Here is a 20,637-nt window from a genome sequence, read left to right on the forward strand (position 1 = left end):
ATATGTTATAATCAATGGCTAATCCTCACATTTTTTTGTAAAGCACTCCAGCAAAGTGAACTGTTCTATAAAAAATTTGAATAGCTAGGATATGCTGTTCAACAAACATGCATTTTAACATGTTCTTAAAAAAACTTTGTTTATTATTTTTAACTGAATCATTGTAACTAGTCAAAAGGATAAAGGAACTTGTTTCAGGGTGGCTCTTTTGTTAGATGGATTTTTCTCAATGTCACATTCTTGTGGTTAGGGGATAGATTGGGGATAGTTCACCCAAAAAGGAAAATTTTGTCATCACAGCTAACAAAGTTTTGTTAAAACTAACAAAAAAACTAAAAAAAACAATTAAGAGTCAAGAGCCCAACTACAGGAAACACTGATCACCACAATGGTGACTTCAAATGTTTGCTCCTCTTTCCTTCAGTGATTTTACTCGAAAACATCAGGTGTCATCACTAACTGTCACACTGAGTGGTGTTCATTAAATACAAGGATTTTTACTTTGTAGCATCCACCTTAAGCCAAAAAGTAGTGATCCTTAATATTTGAAGGACGTTCAAAGAATGTTTCTGCCAACATTATGAGAACATTCATCAAATACTAATGACACTATGTGGTGATTTCATGAACACTGTTTTGAAATTGTTTAATTCTAACACTTGCATAGCCTTTATATAAATTTAAGAGAAAAGTTAGGAACAATACTATGGAACAGGCTACAAAACTTTCACATGTTGGAAGAATGTTCTTTTAAAACAGCACACATAACCTTATTCATTTGAAGTTAGTTGTCATTCTAAGTGTTTAAAGGATGTTCTAAGAATATTGTTCTAAAAACTTTTTCTCCCATCATTATGAAGACATTTAAAAAACCTTCTACAAACATTTTTGTGCTAATCTTTTGAGAACATCATTAAAGACCAGATAACGTTTAACAAAGATTCTTTTAATGATACTGGAAGAACGTTTGTTCATAACTTTGAGAGAACATTAGCCAATTTTATAAGAACGTTCCCTGTCAGATAGCTGGGATCATTCACTCACCCTGTTCAGGAGGAATAGGTTTACATGATTTAATGTTCAAGATATGCATTATTTTTCTTAGTTTACATTGTTGCAGCACCTGTTTTCACCCTCTGTCTGAACACTGTTCACCTGCTCTCAGAATCATCGTAAATACGAGTTTCCTAGGTAAAAATTGCACATGAACGCCCCCATTTCGAAAGTTGAATGCGATGAGCTTGTAATCACGACTTCAGAAGTGGGAATTATCAAATTTCCGATAGCACGTGAAGGCAGCATACGTTTCTTTAAAGCTTTCTGCTCTGATTGGTCAGTCGGCCCCAGTCTGTTGTGATTGGTCTACTGCTTAGAGCCTGTGTTGGACAAGTAAACAATGTCAGAAATAATGGCAGGATTATAAACGAGGCATTTGAAGCAGGTGTTTTCGGTTGGATAGATTAACTCCCTTTGGCGTAGACTATGTGCTTTGCGGATTCTTTACATGCACAGACAGCTACAGTATATTACACAAAGGAAAGGTAAAATAATAAAAAGCATAATAGTTCTCCTTTAAATGTTGAGCAAGCAAGCTCATTGGCTACAGATCATCTTGCATGTAGTGATGATGTAACTGTAACAGATTGCACTAAGGGCATTAATCAGTTTCATGACTGAACACATTTAGCATATTCTGCCTAACATCTTCTGTAATTCACGGAAGAAAGTAATACAGGCCTAAACGTACATGAGGGTGAATTAATGCAAAGTTTTAATTTTTGGGGAGAAGTATTCCTTTAAACAAAGATGTTTAAAATCTCTGTTGTTTTAAATGGATTTTAAAATTAAATAATATTAGTCCTTTAGAATAAAAGTGCTGATCCGGGGTTAGTTCCTTGTTGTTTTGTATTTTACTTAGACTGGTTTTAAAAAATAATTTTAGATAAACATTTTAACAGCTTTACAGTCTGCATATATAGTCTTGTTTATTTCTTATGTACGCCTTCCTTGGAACGTGTTTCTAAATGTTAAAATATTTCTGGCAACATATTGGTTACATCCCAGATGTCCTAAGACTGAAAGGTAAAGCCCATGTGAGTATGCAGAATGTGCTACCAATTATAGCCACAAGAGGTCCTCTTATCTATGGAGATCTGATGTTAAAATAATTTTAATAAACAGAAACCATAATGGACTCCAACCTAACTGACTCTGTTTTAATGCAGTGTGCTATATAAAGTGTTTAATAATAATTAGGTAATATTTTAAACAAGAAACCTCTCTCTGACATTATGATAATGGTTTCAGGGATTATTTAAATCAGTTTTGAACTGACTTTCATTAAGTTTTGATCAACTGATTGATTGATTAATTAATTTAAATTTATTTAAAATGTAAAAGGATGTTAATGAGTGTTGTTCTTTTTTAAGCAAATAATTATTATGTAAAAATGAATTAAGTTTTTTGGTCTGAGAAAAATAGCATATATTATATAGCATGTATTGTAATCAGAAAGATGTGTGTTCTTCAAGGGCACACTAATGTATGTATTTTTTCGTATGTCCTTGGAAATAAAATACTCTGAAGTATAAAACATTTTCATAATTGTTCAAATATATCACCCTCATCAATAACCAATTCATGGTGTGTGATTTTTATTTATTGTCTAAAATTCAAATGTATTTATTTGGAAATGTAGCGTACTGCAGAATTTTACTCTCCTAATCTCCATGTCTGGTTTAATAGGATTACATTCATATGACATACAATTAAATCCACACAAATCATACAAATAAATAAATATCTAAATATGTGAGATATCAATTGTGCCTACAAAAATATTTAACTATAATGGTATGTTTATATTTGACCATATAGATACGCAAATATCAGACAGTAAGCAAATTTCAGGAATGTTTATATTTTAAGGAATTAGTTCACCCAAAAATAAAAATTCTGTCATCATTTACTCACCCTTAAGTTGTTCCAAACCTGTATGAATTTAATTCTTCTGCTGAACACACAAAAAAAGAAGAAGATATTTTGAAGGATGTCGGTAACCAAACAGTTGATGGGCCTCACTGACTTCCATAGTATTTTTTCCCCCATACTGTGGAAGCATATTAGACCTTAAATTAGTATGGAAGTCAATATAGTGGTGCAGGTATGACATCAGAACCCGGTGGTCTAATTCACTGCTGGATCCTTTGAGATGGGGTTTTATAATAAGGTTTTTCAAAATAGCCTCTGGTAAAATAAAGCCTGTCGTAAACATAACTTGACGATACTTTATTCTGACGTTTTATTCTACATTGTAAATTACACACAACGGTAGCGAAAATACAAATATTGAAGCAGTTAGCTATATTCATTTTTGAAAATGAATGTTTTTAATAAGTAACTAGATAAGGTAGCTTGGAGTGTAAGTGTGTGCAGTGTACGTTGTAGAACAAAACGTCAAAGTATCGCCAAGTTATATTTACCACAGGCTTTATTTTACTCACAAATTGAAAAACCTCATTATAAAACCCCATATATACTAGCTACTATGGAAGTCATTGGGCCCATCAACTTTTTGGTTACTGACATTCTTCAAAATATCTTCTTTTATGTTCAGCAGAGCAAAGAAATACATACAGGTTTGGAGCAACTTGAGGGTGAGTAAATGATGACAGAATTTTAATTTTTGGGTGAAATCTTTAAGCAATGCACTTTGTAGATATTTTGTTACAAGTTCTTGGCAGTGCTAATTATTGAGCGCATTTACATCACCATTAAATTACTCTCATGATCACTCTCATGACATAGCAAACCACTATCATCAAACCATAATCTCCAATGGACAAACTCTTGCCCTACATTTTTTCTTGTTCGAGAAGCCATTTCACTCAGGGATAAATGTCACAATAAGAAAAAATAAATATTGCAACTTCTTTTAAATTAATATCATTTGTATATAGTCCTAGTTAGGATAATCATTAACTGTCAGTTTGGGGAGACCCGATTTCCAGGGAGGATCCGATTTGTCATGACACAGGCTTTAAAAAGTCCCCAATTATGTCGTGTGACGTCACGTCCCTAAAACGTAGTTTGTACAGGTATGGTGCACGAGCGTTAATGCAAATATCACGTGTCTGGCGTTTTAAACAAGATTTTGACTGTATAAGTTTTAGAAATGTTTCGATGTTTTGACTTTTCAACATCCCTGCTGGTAAGTTAAATATGGAGTTGTACTTTTTTTAAAAGGCAATGCTGACTTGACGAGTAGTAGTTCATGTAGAGTTGTCGTTTGATCTCGTATAGGCTTGTCTAGCGGCTGTGCAGAAGTGTGTGAATCCGAGGGATGAAGAAAAAAGATCCTGCAATCAGAATGTTCGAAAAGAGCGCGAGCTGCACGTGCACAGAGTCCTTATACTGGGTAACTATAACGCAATGCAAGCACAATGCAAACACAATAGATCACAATATGCCATCAGAGAACACATTGCCAAAGGGGTCATGAAGTGGAAATTGAAAATGTTCTTGATATTTACACATATACGAGATTACTCTACAAGAAAAACATAATGCAAGTTTTAGAACTCAAAACTAACTCTGCATTTTAAAATATGAATTATTCTTTTCTACTCTTCTCAAACGCCAGGATTTATAATCGGGAGAATCGTGATGTCACAATTCTCCTTGACACGCCCTTTAAAGTCACCATGAAATCATAATTGACTATTCTTATTTTTTAGAGAATGTTGCAGCGTTTATTATAAATGATTTATCTGTGCACATCATTATTTTTTTTAATTCTTATGCCCTCATAATCTTTAATCAAAAACGCTAACCTCTCCCTAGAAATGGCATCTAGGGATGCTCTGATTGATCGACCACAGATCGGTATCGGCTGATAATCTCATTCTGTGACTCGATCGGTAGTCACTAAATTTGGGCGATCTCACGAACTGATCACAATTTATTGAAACCATTCAAAATTTGCCGGTGATGCTCATGTAAACAATATATAGATGAGTATTTTGCGCCATGTTCTGCTTTGGAACTTCACAAACACTAGTAAACCATAGTAAATCGCGCATCTTTACTTAGAGCAGGTTTTTCGATTTAAACAAGCCCAAACACAACATAACATGATGCATAGACCTTGAGACATGACATACTGCTTGGATAAAGCTATAGGACTGCCGGGATCCGATTGCATCGCGATCATGATGCAGTGTTTTCCAACGTCATTTGAAAGTTCATCCAATGGAAACTGGATCTCGGTTATGGTGTGTAAGGATGATGTGTAGAGAACAATCAGACACCGTTTCACAGCTGGAGCGTGCTTGGATTGATTGATTGCTCAGATTGACAGGTCTTGATTTTCCTGTGTGCCACAGAATAGGAGCACACAACTGAAACTTATTACTTGTTACTTATTCTGTGTAATTTTAAATATTTTTATGCTTTGTGGCATTTACACGTCAATCCTTACGTTCAGTAAAACACTCAGATCACTTGTTGTCCCAAATTCGGCCCAGATGCAGTTGAAGTGATTGTGAACAAGCCCAAACTTGATTTTATGACCTGTCATATGTACTTTCTAATAGTAAACATGTCAAGCATGAATAATAACAAAATAAATCAATAAATTGCATCACTTTTTCTGGGGTTTTCTCAGCAGTGCTGAAACCTAAGAATTTCTAAACATTATCAAATCCTATTTTCTTCAAAATTTGAAAGGTTTTCTATCAAATGAGACCATGAACTTGATATCTTGTTATAAGCCATTACTTTTAAGTATGCCACTTAGATGTGAAGTCAGTAAAATATCTTCAGGCCGATCATGATTAGAAGAAATCGTGACAAGATATTTGGTAATGCAAAAATCTTGATCAGAACATCCCTAATCAGGGGTAAAATCGTCCATTTTGTACCCAGCATAAGACTCACTCAAACGTTGTTCTGTCAGTGGATGTAAAGAAACTGCACCTCAAAAACTTTCTATAGCCCTCCTAAAATATCCAAGCATTAGAAATGCATGGCTGAAGTTTGTTTAATGACGTGCATGAGCAACTGAAAGATAACATTTTCGTTTGTTCACATTTCACAATGTTTTTTTTTTTTTTTTTTATTCTCAACATGCTGCCTTTTTTTTTTTTTTTTCAAAATTTCTTTTATTGAAAGATACAGCAAGGAAAGTACATTTATTTTTAATCTCACCATGTCTACACTGGACGCACCATTGTGAACATTCCAAATCCATCTGTCCTCCATGACAGAACTAAGTAGCTTGAGTGCTTAGAGTACATCAGAAATAGAGCAAGGCATCAGTTTACTGTTGGAGATTTGTCATATGTCGCGTCATGCCGCATCTAGTGTAGACAGCATCATTGACTATAATGGGTTCTATTGTCTTGTCGCATTGCGCCACTTGCATCCGGTGTAGACACGGTGTTACGGTGTGTTTATAATTAACTTCGAACCTATTTTTGCCCTTTTTTAAAGCTATTAAGACAAGAAGCTTATCACTGTTTGTGACAGCTGGTTTCAGTTGCTACCCAGGTGTGTTTGAGATTAGTTTGAGCAAACTCTGGTTTTTCGGGCTCAAGAAGGTGGATTGGTTTTTAGTGGTGTTCATCACCATGGTAACTTACACTACATGGCTAATCTGCTCCGGAGGAGGTTTTATTCTGGGTTATCAGCTGTGGGTAAAGTGACATGTATCTGATGCAATAAAGCCACTCCCTCTGTATTTATCACTCCAAATTAAAGCAGTTTAGAGTGAATGAAATTTAGAGATAAAATTATAATATAGAGATTAAAGCTGCAAGCAGCGATGAAAGGGCCCTCGCACCCAGGGGCACCGCCACCCAGTGGCCTTAGGAAAACAGTGAACAGTGGGCGACATGCATGTAAGCGAGTAAATACAGGAGAATTATGGCAAAGTCATTTTGACATGCCACACTTCCTGCTGCCAACAGGTATTGCCATGTATATGTCTTCAGGCCAGGACTATTATCAAACATGTGAAGTTTGGTGCAGATCGGACATTGTATGCCCAAGTTACAACAACTTCCTGTTTCATGGCGAAACATCGACCTTTGTCAGGCTGCCACGGACACGCCCTTTAGTGAAAACTCAAGATCTTCGCAATTTAACATCGCAGAGGCCTTTAGATTAGATTGGCCAAATATGATGTTGATCTGATTAAAGCTTTAGGAGGAGTTCGTTAAAATACAACGCCTGGAAATGGCAAAAACTGCAAAAATTTTGCAGAGAAAATTCAAAATATCTCACTACCTGTTGGGTTTACAGATTTTGCACCATGGGACCTTTTTGTAGGTATTGGGCTGTTACATGTGTCTACCGAATTTCATACCTGTACGTGAAACGTAGCGCGAAGGGCGTTTTATTGAAATTTTGTAGGTGGCGCTATTGAGCCATTTTGCCACACCCAATTCCGAAACCCATATCAGACGTAAATTTTCACCATTTCTGACGCGTATGCAAAGTTTCATGAGTTTGAGCATGTTTAGGCCCTCAAAAATGTAATTCATTTCGGAGAAGAAGAAGAATTGACTGAGCAATTACAATAGGGTCCTCACACCATCGGTGCTTGGGCCCTAATAAAAGAATAGTCTATATAAATATAGTATGACCCGACTAGATGAACATTTTTTTTAAACTTATATGCTGATTTATCTAATGTCTTGGACTGTTATTCGTTGACACGTTATTCATATACTGCTGTGCTCTGCAATATTTTTACACATAGGTACTCCAGAGAGCGGCAAAAGCACGTTAGTCAAACAGATGAAGATTATCTACAGCCATGGCTTTAACAAACAAGAACTCATCAGCTTCAAGGTGCAGTGCTATTTTATTTGGATGACCGTTGTGAGCCTTGGCATTATACCCCACCAATGATAAATGCCAAAATTGGCATGTTTACGGGTTTCCATCAGGTGCTTGTGGTAATGGTTATTTCTTCACCTGATGGCTGTGTAAAACTCAACACTAAAAGAACTAAACATAATCCTTTTTTCTGTGTTGCATATATTGCATATTCCTTGGAGGCATATAACTGAAAAACACAGACATGCATCATATATTTATTTGTTGTCTTACAGCAAACAGCATAGATTCAGTACTTCAAGATACTTCAATATTTCATTTGTCAGGCATTTTTTTCTGTGAGGGGCAAGTGTGACTTTCACCTCATAAAATTTTTTTTATGAAAAATGGATATATATACAAATCAATAGTAAAAAATATAAATGATGTATAATTAAATTGATTCTGCCTAACAGTGACACCACCAGATAATATTTCGAGCCCCTAAAGCTTGCAGTGAATATGAGGGCCATTAGAGCATGAAACATGAATTTATATGTTTGACACATGCTACTTTTCATAACACACACATTTACATTCATAAACATTTTTGAAAGGACATACAAGTTAGAAAGTAAGGCTGTGTTTTGAGCCCTACTTCAGCCTGATATTGATTTATTATCTTGGCAAAAAGAAAAACACTTAAACAAGTAACAAACACAGCAACTTGATAAAGCAACATTTGATAACAAACGTAACTTTAGCAATGTTTGACATGAAACATTCATAGCATAATGGCATGTGTAATTTAGTTTTTTAGATCGAGTATAACAACCATATTTTGTGCTTTTGTGCATGAAAGTATGTCATGCTTGTATGATATAATTCATAAACAGTACTGGACAATGCTGTAACTACAGCATTAGTTCAAATGCTTCATTTGTATTTAAGTTTAATTGTTTTCTTCCTGTTGTACAGCCTGCTGTGTTGGATAATCTGCTGACATCTATGAAGTTTGTGCTGCATGGCATGGGAATGCTGCGCATTAATCTGTCTAACAAGAAGAACAAGGTAAGACATACAGACTATTCTATCCATAATTGGTCATTATGATTATAGCAGCTCTATTAGACTCACATACTGTATTGTCTCATTAATATCTCACCACTATCTGTATATCTCCAAACAAAAATATTGTAGAAGAATAGTGCAAGAATATTATATAGAATATTATAAAAAGAAGCAACAATATTATCGCCAAGGTAATATAGGTAGCTTCAGGCATGTACCATGACCTTTGACACTGGGTAAGCATCAAAAGATTTTTAATACACATTATTAAACAATGTGCCCAAAACTAATTATATGTGTGAGTTAAAAGCTGCAAACATGTTATTGACTAAATATGATCCATTTTCCAATTTAAGTAACATTATTTTTAACCTTATGACCTGGCCATATTGAAAAGTTTTGACAACTACAGATTGATTATATTGTTTCCTATATTCTTTAGTCCCATGCGCGTGCCATTCTCTCATGTGAGTGTTGCGTGGGAGAGGATATGGAGCTACTGCCATTTGTGGCTCATGCGTTCTGCAGACTGTGGGGGGATCTGGGCGTCAGGGCGGCAGTGGCCAGAGGCCATGAGTTCCAGCTCAATGATTCTGCTCTGTAGTGAGTATTACCACCTCTCTGTCTTTGTATCGATGCATAATGGGGCTTTAGTTGCATTAAACTGTTTCCAGTAATTTGCTTCCCTGACATTTACTGACACAACTTTGGGATGCTCCACCCAAAAATAAAAATTCTCTAATTGTTTTACTCACCCTCATGCTGTCCCAGATGCATATGACTTGTGGAACACAAACTGAGATTTTTAGAAATATTAACCATCTCTGTAAGTCCATATAATGCAAGTGGATGAGTCAGCACATGACATAAAACTGAAGTCAAGTCAAGTCACCTTTATTTATATAGCGCTTTTTACAATGCAGATTGTGTCAAATCAGCTTTACAGTGATAACTGGTATATAATTTTGGCTGCACAGCAGCTCTTAAAGAAAATGGTGTCAATGCAGGCAGATGCAAAGCACTGTTGAATATCAAATGTCAAGTGTCCCCAACTAAGCAAGCCAAAGGCGACAGCGGCAATGAACCCAAACTCCAACAGGTGACATCAGGTGGCAAACAGGTGGCAAATAGGTCTTAAAATGGAGAAAAAAACCTTGGGAGAAACCAGGCTTAGTCGGGGGCCAGTTCTCCTCTGACAAACAGTGCTTTGTTACGATTTGTCCGATAGGACTTATGATAGCTAGACAGAAGACAGATTTGTCGACTGGGGTCATGTGTTTTTTTTTTTGTTTTTGTTTTTTTTTGTTTGTTTTGTTTGTTTTTTTAAGCGGCAACTTCGAGGGACCCATTCACTTGCATTACTATGTGGACTCTTCATAAAATCTCTGCTTGTGTTCCACAGAAGACTGTCATATACATCTGGGACTGCTTGAGGGTGAATAAATGATGATAATTTTTTAATTTATGGCTGAAGTATACCTTTAAGTGTGTTTAACTGCTGGTGGATGTCCTGCAAAACAGAAGTGGTTTGGATAAATTGGGTAAAATGACAACTTCCATGCATGTCACTGTAGGAAACTTTTTCCTCGTCAAAGCAGAGACCAGGAGACGTTGGGATATCTTTCAAGCAGAAGTTACTCTTTATTGAGAAACGCGCTGTGCGTCGCTGTAGTAAGTTTGTAGTAAGTACTAATGTAGTAAAATATTAAAAGACCAAATTCAATATACACCTTATTGATAATAATGCATACTATGTACAGGCAAGCAGAAGAACCTAGAACCTAAATGCAACATGCAGGTTCTCGTTAAGCATTTTCCATAGGAAAAACATTATAATGAATACTCTTAACATCTTAGTTCATTGCGTTCATATTCTTGACAGGCTGTGCTGCAGTTCTATAGATAGTTTGCTCTTCAGGTTTCCACGCCAGTCACATGACTGAAAGATTGCTTAAGCATGCGTGAAGTACCTGTGAGTCTGCGTGTTTCTCAACAGTGTATGGTAGCAGCATCTCTACTAATAGTGAGTAATGAGTAAGTTCAGCTTATCCAAAAACCGGGACATTACTACTTCTATACTGAGAAATGTCATGTAGTTTTGTAGATGCAAAACTCTCTTATTGATAAAGTCTGTATTGTGTGTGTATGTGTGCGTTTGAATGGGAGAGAGAGCGGGAGAAGGAGAGTGCACTTTCCAAAATCAATTAAATGTAATTTCGTGGGTGAAACATGGAAATAATTTGAAATAACCTTTAAAATAACTGATATGAACCTAATACCTGGAACTACTTTAGCTGAGCATTTACTGGAAAATAATTACACACTGTCATGGAAATTCCGAATACTAATCTGATTTTACCACTGACAATTCAAAAAACCTCCAGTTGTCGATATAAAATAATACAATACTACAGTACCAATACAGTACTATAGTACCTTCGGGGTAATTCCCGTCCCGAATATAATACAATATAATACTTCAGTATCTCGAGGTAGTTCCCTTCTCAAATACGTCTAATACATTTCTAATACTTCGAGGTAATTCCCCTCCCGAAGTAAGGTGACGCCGTCCCGTCAAGAAGCTACTATCACTACCTAATCACACATGAGCACACAGTTCTTTAGCATCTATACACTCTCACCGTCCTTCTCAGGTGTACGCTGGTCCAACACAGGATCATTAATACTAACTCAGAGTATTACAGCCTCACCCCGAGGCTCTCTGTAGTCTTCCAACACTAACATTATCGCGTAGAATCTTTAGTACTTCTATTCCTCAGCTGCACAGCATATACCTGACACGAATTCCAAGTTGCTCTTTGCAGAAATGTTTTATTGTTTTATTTATGGCCGGGAGGTCTATGGTCACAACTACCAAGTGAGTCTCTAAACTCTCTGCACATTTTAAGTCTTACAGTTGAGTAAAAATCAATGTCGTCTTCACTGTGATTTGTTCTGGTGATTGGTTTGTAATGATCTAAGCAAATCACAGTAGGACTGTTAGTTCTACTGTGTTAAGCACTTTTTGGGTAAAGTCTACATGGTCTTTGACCTGAGCATCTTAGTCTGCATTTTCTGTACATTTCATGTTGACATAAAATATTTCTATCACAACACCTTAGAACATCCGTCAACCAATCAGAATCAAGCATTCAACAGCCCCGTAGTATAATCTGGTAACATAGATCTAGGCCTACTTCCTGCATGAGAATTTTGAATGAAGTTTGTATATATGCAAAGTGAAACACTATTTTGTACAACATCACACATTGCATTACTGTAAATTTACGTTAATGCATCAGGGTCTATGTGTTCACAAGTGATGCTCCAATAATCTGCCGTATTTGACTGAATCTGTGGTCTTTCAACTTGGCCAGTCACATTGCAATGATGCAAAAGGTTTCAACCTACTTTAATTAGTGTGATGGTTTCAAAAGGGTCTAGAAAAAAATGAAAAATATGTGCTCATGGGGGTATGGTAATACTAAAAACCTGATTCAGCAGTTAGAAAGATACAGCAAGAAAGGTTATGGTGCGGTGAATATGAAAAACTCATATAACCTGCAGCAACAGAACGTAAGTCTCCATTGGTAATGCACAAAAATAACCATCTAATAAAAAGATGATCTCTTATGAAAATTTTACCATCATAAGATTCACATCTCAAATGCAATTTGGAACTATAAAACTATATGGAATAATTTGGAATAAAACTATTGAATGAACTCATTTTCCAATTTTAACTTGACTTGTTTTAGAATCCATAGTGTCTTACATTTACATTTATTTACTTAGTAGACAGTTTTATCCAAAGTGACAAATGAAGAACATCACAAGTTTACAGTATAAGCTGGATTAGTACACAAGCTAGAAGCACAGATGAAATGCAGGAAAGAGAAAGAGAACATTAACAATTCTATTAAGTGCCTTTATGGTTGTGGATTATTTATGTGCTTGTAGAAGAGTCAAAATTAGTGTAAAATTGAACTAAGCATGTTGTCTGATTTTGTGCTTTTGTTTTTTTCCCCCTTTGTTTCATGTGCCACATATCTAGTTTCTTTGAGAGCATAAGTCGTATCATCGCACCAAACTACATCCCCAGTAAAACAGATGTTCTCAGAGTTCGAGTGAGGACCTGTGGTGTTGTTGAAACCCAGTTCAGAGTCAACAACTCACTCTACAGGTAAACATTTCTACAATATGATCTTAACTGAAAATGTTTGTGATACTACATCCATATTTAAAATGGCCCTTGCAATGTTAGAACCAAATGTACAACCTTGTTGGAGGGGCCTTCTCTCTCTGAACATTCCATTGTTTGCTTGCAAAGAACAAGATGAGAAACAAAGACCTTTTTCCATATTCTGCCCAGTAGGATTCAGTGGTTCAGATCACCACCAGCCAGAGATGCACTGCCAGACTGTTCCCACACACGTTTAAACTAAATCTACTTATGGAATATTGGAATAATCTCCTGAGGAGCTTTTGAAATCTCACTTCACTCATCTTTTCTGATCTGATCTGGTCAAAACATATAGACTTGTTGTAGGACTTTGCCTTCTTTAAACATTCAGTTCACCCCAAAATTCTCTTTATTTACTATTTTTACTTTCATTACTGACTAACAACAGATGATGTTTAGCAGAATGTTGATGTTGCTCATTTCATACAATGAAAGCATGCAGTGACCAGGGCCTGTTAGCTCCAAAGAGGATACAAAAAAAAAACCATAAAATCATCAACAACATCAAAATTTTCCTTAGGACTCATGCACTCTATTACAACTCTTCTGTGCTAGTCATATGATAGCTTTTTGAGAGGAACAGGCTGTTGTATTGTATAAAACATTGTTGGCTTTGACCTGAGTGGAAGACAGCTTATTGTATATGTAGGATCGGTAACACTTGAGTATAGGGAACATGTATTCACTATTAACTACGACTTTTCCCTCAATAAATTTACTGCTTATTAATAGTTAGTAAGTTAGTTGTTAGGTTTAGGTATTGGGTAGGATTAAGATTGTAGAATAAGGTCATGCAGAATAAGGCATTATTATATGCTTAATAATTACTAATAAACAGCCAATATTCTAGTAATATGCATGCTAATAAACAACTAGTTAAAGGACCCTGAAATAAAGTGTTACCGTAGGATCTTACTGTGAGTTTTTCTCAAAGGGATTTATTGTTCATCTGTATTATCACGTGATGTCTATACAAATTAGGAAGACACATACGGGCATTCATCCTATGCTTTTATATTATTTTACCATAATGTCTTTCCTGCTCTTGTTGTATGTTATTGGGGTGAAATAGACTATTTGTTATTTGACTATTGATTATTCTATATAAATAATCTTTTGTTTATAGGCTGTACGATGTTGGTGGCCAGCGTTCAGAAAGAAAGAAGTGGTACAGTTATTTTGACAATGTCCAGGCAGTGCTGTTTATGGTGGCTCTTAGTGGGTACGATCAAAACCTTGACGAAAGTCATTCCACGGTGAGTATCATGAGTCCTGGGGCTGCATGTTACAGAAACAGTTTAACTCTAGTTTTTTCAAAACCCCAGATGATTTCAATTAGAAGATCTTCTTGTCAGGAAAGTTTGCGTAACATGGCTCATCAGGATTTAGTTAAGATCTGACAAATTGAATGGAACGAGTATCTATAGAACCTAACTGAAATGGCCATGGTTGCTAACAGATAAAGTAGGGTTAAAAAGCTAGGCTCTGTCTGGTGTTCAGGGTCGGGTTGCACCAGTCATTCATAAGTTCTTACTTAAACTGGAACTTAAAGTCCACACTAGACGCTTAGTAACTACTAGCTAGTTTGTAACAAATTCTGCACTTAATTTGGTTGCACCATTTGTTCTTGAAAAAACATTCAGAAAATGTATTTGAAATTAATAGCAATAAATATTGATACAAAAAACGTAAGGAATGACATTTATACGTAATGATTGATTTTATTTGTTATGCTCACAGACCGATGCACACAGAGGTTCACCGTTTAGATCAGGATCAAAGATCCGCTAAAAAGTCATTTAAATTGGTCTGGTAAAACATGAGCTGATTGATGCAATTCAAACTGCTGTTTTATTCCAACCATTACTCCTGTGGGCTGTTGCATGAAGCTAGTTAAACAAACTTTAAGTTTCAGAGTAGGTTTAGAGTTGACAAAACCATACCAAATCCTGCCTGGTTTAGATCAGGTTCAGCAGGCTCACAACCCTCGGTATAATCATTCTCTGTCAAGTCAGGGTTTGTGATTAACTCTGATTAACTGTGATTAATTCACTGCACAATTCACTTCTCGTTGAAGATTAAGAGATCGTTATGAAAAATATCTTATATTTAATCACATTTACAAGGCAGGAATAAACACTGCTGCAGCGAGAGTTTGAGAAGGCAACTGAAAGAAAATATGATTGTCAATGCATATGAATCAACTGAATTTAAATAATTTATATAGGTTTACAAGCAGCTGAGAATAACACGACTAAGCTTAATCAGTTTAAAAACTTTATATTAAAGCTTGTATGTATTAAGTTTAGGTTTAATATCAAGTTTTTATTGTCAATTCATATTATATGAATATATTATAAATAATTAGAATTCATGTAATTAAATAATTAGCAGCAAAAATCTCTGAAGTTATTTAACTCTGAACTGCTTTAATTTGGAGCAAGAGATACAGGGGAGTGGATTAACAGCATCAGATTGGTCCAATTTTGGTTTGCCTTCCTCTAAGCCAGAATAAAACCTGTTCTGGAGAAGGTTAGCTGTATAGCGCAAGTTACCATGTTTCCACCTTCTTGAGCCCGAAAAACAAGAGCCTGCTTTAGAAATTGCATACTTTCCTACTGTATAGTAGACGAAAAACAATATGTGGCAAAAAAAAGTATGTCTGAAATCACAGTACTTATAAAAGAGTAGGCAAAAAGTACCAGGATGACCTACTACTTCTGGCGAGATTCTGAAGTGTGTTCGATGGACACTTTACTATCTCATGAGGCCACTGAAGAGGATTTGTGAATGGAGGTAAAGTAATGCAACTGAGGCTGGTAGATCACATGATAATGATAACATGGCGGATGTATTACGTCCGGATTACATTCGTACTATATAGAACATACTTTTTTTAGCCATTGTGAAGTAATTACTTGCGCACCCACTCGAGAGTATGCGATTTTGGAAGCAGCCAGAGTTTGCTCAGACGTACCTGGGTAGCAACTGAAAGCTTCATGCAACAGGCCTGTGGTCAGTGGCTTCCATAAATATTTATTTTATAGGTAGAGTTATGTTTCAACTAAGTTTAATGGTGCGACGCAAAAATATTTAGTAATGCGTATGTTAACTTCGTGCCCCTTTACATCGTAGCTAGGCTAACACTAACTTACGCACAGCTGGTTCAACTGGCCCCTGGTGTATTTGACTCTAGTTACTCTACAGACTGTACATGGTTTAAGGCCTTTATTTTCAGTTATTTCACTTTTCATAAATCTCCGTTTGCATAAATGTTTGTTTATAAGCCTACTTTTCTATGCTTTAATAATTGTTCTCTCTCTAACTTTATCACTTTTTTACAACAGAACCGTCTCCGTGAAAGCCTGGAGTGCTTCAGCTCCACATGTAATTGTGCTTTTTTCAAAGGAGCTTCACTGGTGAGCTGCAATTCAGGCCCTACAGTATAAAACCTGTGTATATCTGACATTAGGGATTTCACTCTATACTTACTGTAAATTCTGTGTTAAAATCTTCTTTTTTTTTTTTTTTTTAACCCTGGTTCAGGCAAAACTGATCCTGGGTGAATGTGATTTTGGGCATTTACAATGGGTACGGAAAGTATTCAGACCCCCTTAAATTTTTCACTCTTTGTTATATTGCAGCCATTTGCTAAAATCATTTAAGTTCATTTGTTTCCTCATTAATGTACACACAGCACCCCATATTGACAGAAAAACACAGAATTGTTGAAATTTTTGCAGATTTATTAAAAAAGAAAAACTGAAATATCACATGGTCCTAAGTATTCAGACCCTTTGCTGTGACACTGATATATTTAACTCAGGTGCTGTCCATTTCTTCTGATCATCCTTGAGATGGTTCTATACCTTCATTTGAGTCCAGCTGTGTTTGATTATACTGATTGGACTTGATTAGGAAAGCCACACACCTGTCTGTATAAGACCTTACAGCTCACAGTGCATGTCAGAGCAAATGAGAATCATGAGGTCAAAGGAACTGCCTGAAGAGCTCAGAGACAGAATTGTGGCAAGGCACAGATCTGGCCAAGGTTACAAAAAAAATTCTGCTGCACTTAAGGCTCCTAAGAGCACAGTGGCCTCCATAATCCTTAAATGGAAGATGTTTGGGATGACCAGAACCCTTCCTAGAGCTGGCCGTCCGGCCAAACTGAGCTATCGGGGGAGAAGAGCCTTGGTGAGAGAAGTAAAGAAGAACCTAAAGATCACTGTGGCTGAGCTCCAGAGATGCAGTCGGGAGATGGGAGAAAGCTGTAGAAAGTCAACCATCACTGCAGCCCTCCACCAGTCGGGGCTTTATGGCAGAGTGGCCCGACGGAAGCCTCTACTCAGTGCAAGACACATGAAAGCCCGCATGGAGGACTCCAAGATGGTGAGAAATAAGATTCTCTGGTCTGATGAGACCAAGATAGAACTTTTTGGCCTTAATTCTAAGCGGTATGTGTGGAGAAAACCAGGCACTGCTCATCACCTGTCCAATACAGTCCCAACAGTGAAGCATGGTGGTGGCAGCATCATGCTGTGGAGGTGTTGTTCAGCTGCAGGGACAGGACGACTGGTTGCAATCGAGGGAAAGATGAATGCGGCCAAGTACAGGGATATCCTGGATGAAAACCTTCTCCAGAGTGCTCAGGACCTCAGACTGGGCCAAAGGTTTACCTTCCAACAAGACAATGACCCTAAGCACACAGCTAAAATAACGAAGGAGTGGCTTCACAACAACTCCGTGACTGTTCTTGAATGGCCCAGCCAGAGCCCTGACTCACACCCAATTGAGCATCTCTGGAGAGACCTAAAAATGGCTGTCCACTAACGTTTACCATCCAACCTGACAGAACTGGAGAGGATCTGCAAGGAGGAATGGCAGAGGATCCCCAAATACAGGTGTGAAAAACTTGTTGCATCTTTCCCAAAAAGACTCTTTATTAGATCAAAAGGGTGCTTCTACTAAATACTGAGCAAAGGGTCTGAATAGTTAGGACCATGTGATATTTCAGTTTTTCTTTTTTAATAAATCTGCAAAAATGTCAACAATTCTGTGTTTTTCTGTCAATATGGGGTGCTGTGTGTACATTAATGAGGAAAAAAAATGAACTTAAATGATTTTAGCAAATGGCTGCAATATAACAAAGAGTGAAAAATTTAAGGGGGTCTGAATACTTTCCGTACCCACTGTATATATTTCATTAATAGAATTCACAGTAAAGCTAATGAGCAAGTTAATTCTTTGAGGTGCCATTCTGGACAAATTATTTTATTTAATTTTTTTCATTTGCAATGCAGCGCAGACCTTTTTTTTTTTTTTTTTTTTTTTTGTGCAGTGCAGTGCAGTGCAGTGCAGTGCAGAGCGTCTGTATGACGTGACAGACAACTAGTTGTCCAGTCCAGTTAAGTTCACACATAGCACAGGTTTTCCGAGAATGCGGTTGTGAGTCCTGAAAATGTACAGGTGTGTAGTGTGTCATTCGTGTCAGATGTTGACATGTTAAACCACTGTAATAGAGCAGTGTTTTGATTGCATCACACTCTCAACAACAGTATTTTCATGAGGTCTTGAAGCAGCTCATTTAATTGAACTCGATGAGATTTGCCATGGAGAATGTGTCAGAGTACTCTTCAGATGATACACCAAACCTGTGTCATCATCGCATGCATTGACCATCTGTACCACTTCTGTTATACAATCTATATCCATTTGTTCATGCACTTATAGTATTAAGAATCGGGTTGATCATATAATATTTTTCATAAATAATGTAAACTTTCTTCTGCATTGAGACAAGTGATGAGGAATTGAATGGCTTCAGATGTTTTTCATTTTCTAGAACTCTGCTTTTAATTCTTTTTCAGGTTTTATTTATGAACAAAATTGATCTGTTTGGTGAGAAAATACTGTATTCTGGGAGACATCTGCGACTTTATCAGCCAGACTTCAAAGGTACACCATACAATCTGGTAACTGTCTGATTATTGAAATTGTCTTTAGATGATTATTTTTTGTCTTTAGCTGATCACATGCCTGAGAGCATTATAATATTACTTTATAGGATTTGCTGATAATATAAACTTGCTGAAGTTACAAAGAATGCAATTAATGAGCGTAGGAGTTTTTCTCAGCAGTCTTTTGTTGTTTTGTTACCCTTCCATGTCTAGTTGACAGTTAAAAACTGCAGTGCATCCTCTCTCTGGTTAGCTTATGTCACTCTTATAAGAGCCCTAGAAACAACATTTAACCTTATTTTTGTATAATTTCTGTACAACTCAGTTTATAACACATCCAGACAAACTTCTCTAGTCTGGTATTAGATGTTTTTGAGTCAAACGGTTCCTTATTTAGCTCAGTGTGTACTGCATACTGTATGTACTACTAGTATAAAAACAAACAACACAGAATGCAATCATTGTCTGTTGCAGCTTCAGTAAAACTTCAGTATGATATTCAGTAAAATTTGAAACTATTCAGAAACTGATTGATGTGTTTCTCTGTTTTGAGATGCAGGTCCTGACCGTGATGTGAGTTGTGCTGCTCAATATGTTACAGATCAGTTTGTGGCATGTGCCACCGCCTCAGGCAAGATGGTGTACCCTCACTACACCAACGCCACAGACCCCTCCAGCATTCATGACGCCTTTCAGTTCACCATCAGCACTATTGTGAAGCACAACCTTCAAACTGTCTCGCTTCTCTAACTTTTTCTATCACATTTTTATGTTACGGTGACTGTTGTAAAGAAAATTTCTTATTTTTAATTGATCATGAAAACCATATTTTAAAGCAATAAATATATTTTAAGATTTTAATTATGGCATCTTTGATTTGTTTACCTGCAAAGTTACCTGTAAATAAGTGGATATGTTCAAAACAAGACAAAGTTTTGTTTTTGTTTTTTTTGTTTTTGTTTTTTTTAGACCACTTTGTGGTTGTCAAACATTAATGGAACGTGTTCATAGTAAATGTGTTTCAACTGCATATGTGATTACCTGTATGAGCTTGACTTCATATATCTACTACTACAGACCAGAGTCTGTATATAGAATCTGACTGAAGATCACACTGGCCCCACACTGAAAAAAGCTGTTATCCTGGATAAACTCACAGCTCTGCAGTTTTGGGAAGACATCCTTCACACAAATAGGCTACAGGGAGAAAAACATTCATAAGATATATGATAATTGTGCTGTAATGCAGATTATAAATATTGCTTGATATTGTAACCTTAGTCAGGAATAAGCTGTGGTAGGATCAGGATGCCTCATGGTTTGTTTTGTAGAAGCTGACAATTTGGTACTCTGTGTATAAAAATGTTTCATGAGTTCACATTTACATATAATTAAGTACAGTAAGAGTAATGCATATTTGGCGTGCTGTCCGGGGGAGGGTCTCCGAGCTCGGAAATTTTGGTCCAAACCCAGAGTACTCCCCCAGTTGTGGTAGAAGTAAATAGAACTGAAGTGAGGAGATGGTGTGGAGGAGGGATGCTG

General features: G+C 36.5%; 1 protein-coding gene across 5 annotated transcripts; it reads left to right on the plus strand.

The window, feature by feature from the left end:
• The first annotated feature begins 4,042 nt into the window (after positions 1–4,042).
• Positions 4,043–19,956, plus strand: LOC127508853 (guanine nucleotide-binding protein G(o) subunit alpha-like). 5 transcript variants are annotated; one of them, XM_051887300.1, is made up of 10 exons: positions 4,043–4,210; positions 4,303–4,417; positions 7,763–7,854; positions 8,800–8,892; positions 9,335–9,495; positions 12,947–13,075; positions 14,262–14,391; positions 16,483–16,554; positions 19,006–19,093; positions 19,649–19,956. In XM_051887300.1, exons 1-10 carry the CDS (start codon positions 4,175–4,177, stop codon positions 19,843–19,845), a joined length of 1,113 nt encoding a protein of 370 aa, XP_051743260.1. In that variant the 5' UTR covers positions 4,043–4,174; the 3' UTR covers positions 19,846–19,956. The 5 variants fall into 5 exon arrangements, with proteins under 5 accessions (XP_051743260.1, XP_051743261.1, XP_051743262.1 ...); XM_051887301.1 differs by having other exon boundaries at positions 19,655–19,956; XM_051887302.1 differs by having other exon boundaries at positions 19,006–19,110; positions 19,649–19,810.
• Positions 19,957–20,637: the final 681 nt, after the last annotated feature.

This window comes from Ctenopharyngodon idella, chromosome 3 (genome assembly GCF_019924925.1).
Source record: "Ctenopharyngodon idella isolate HZGC_01 chromosome 3, HZGC01, whole genome shotgun sequence".
Classification (NCBI taxonomy): Eukaryota; Metazoa; Chordata; class Actinopteri; order Cypriniformes; family Xenocyprididae; genus Ctenopharyngodon; species Ctenopharyngodon idella.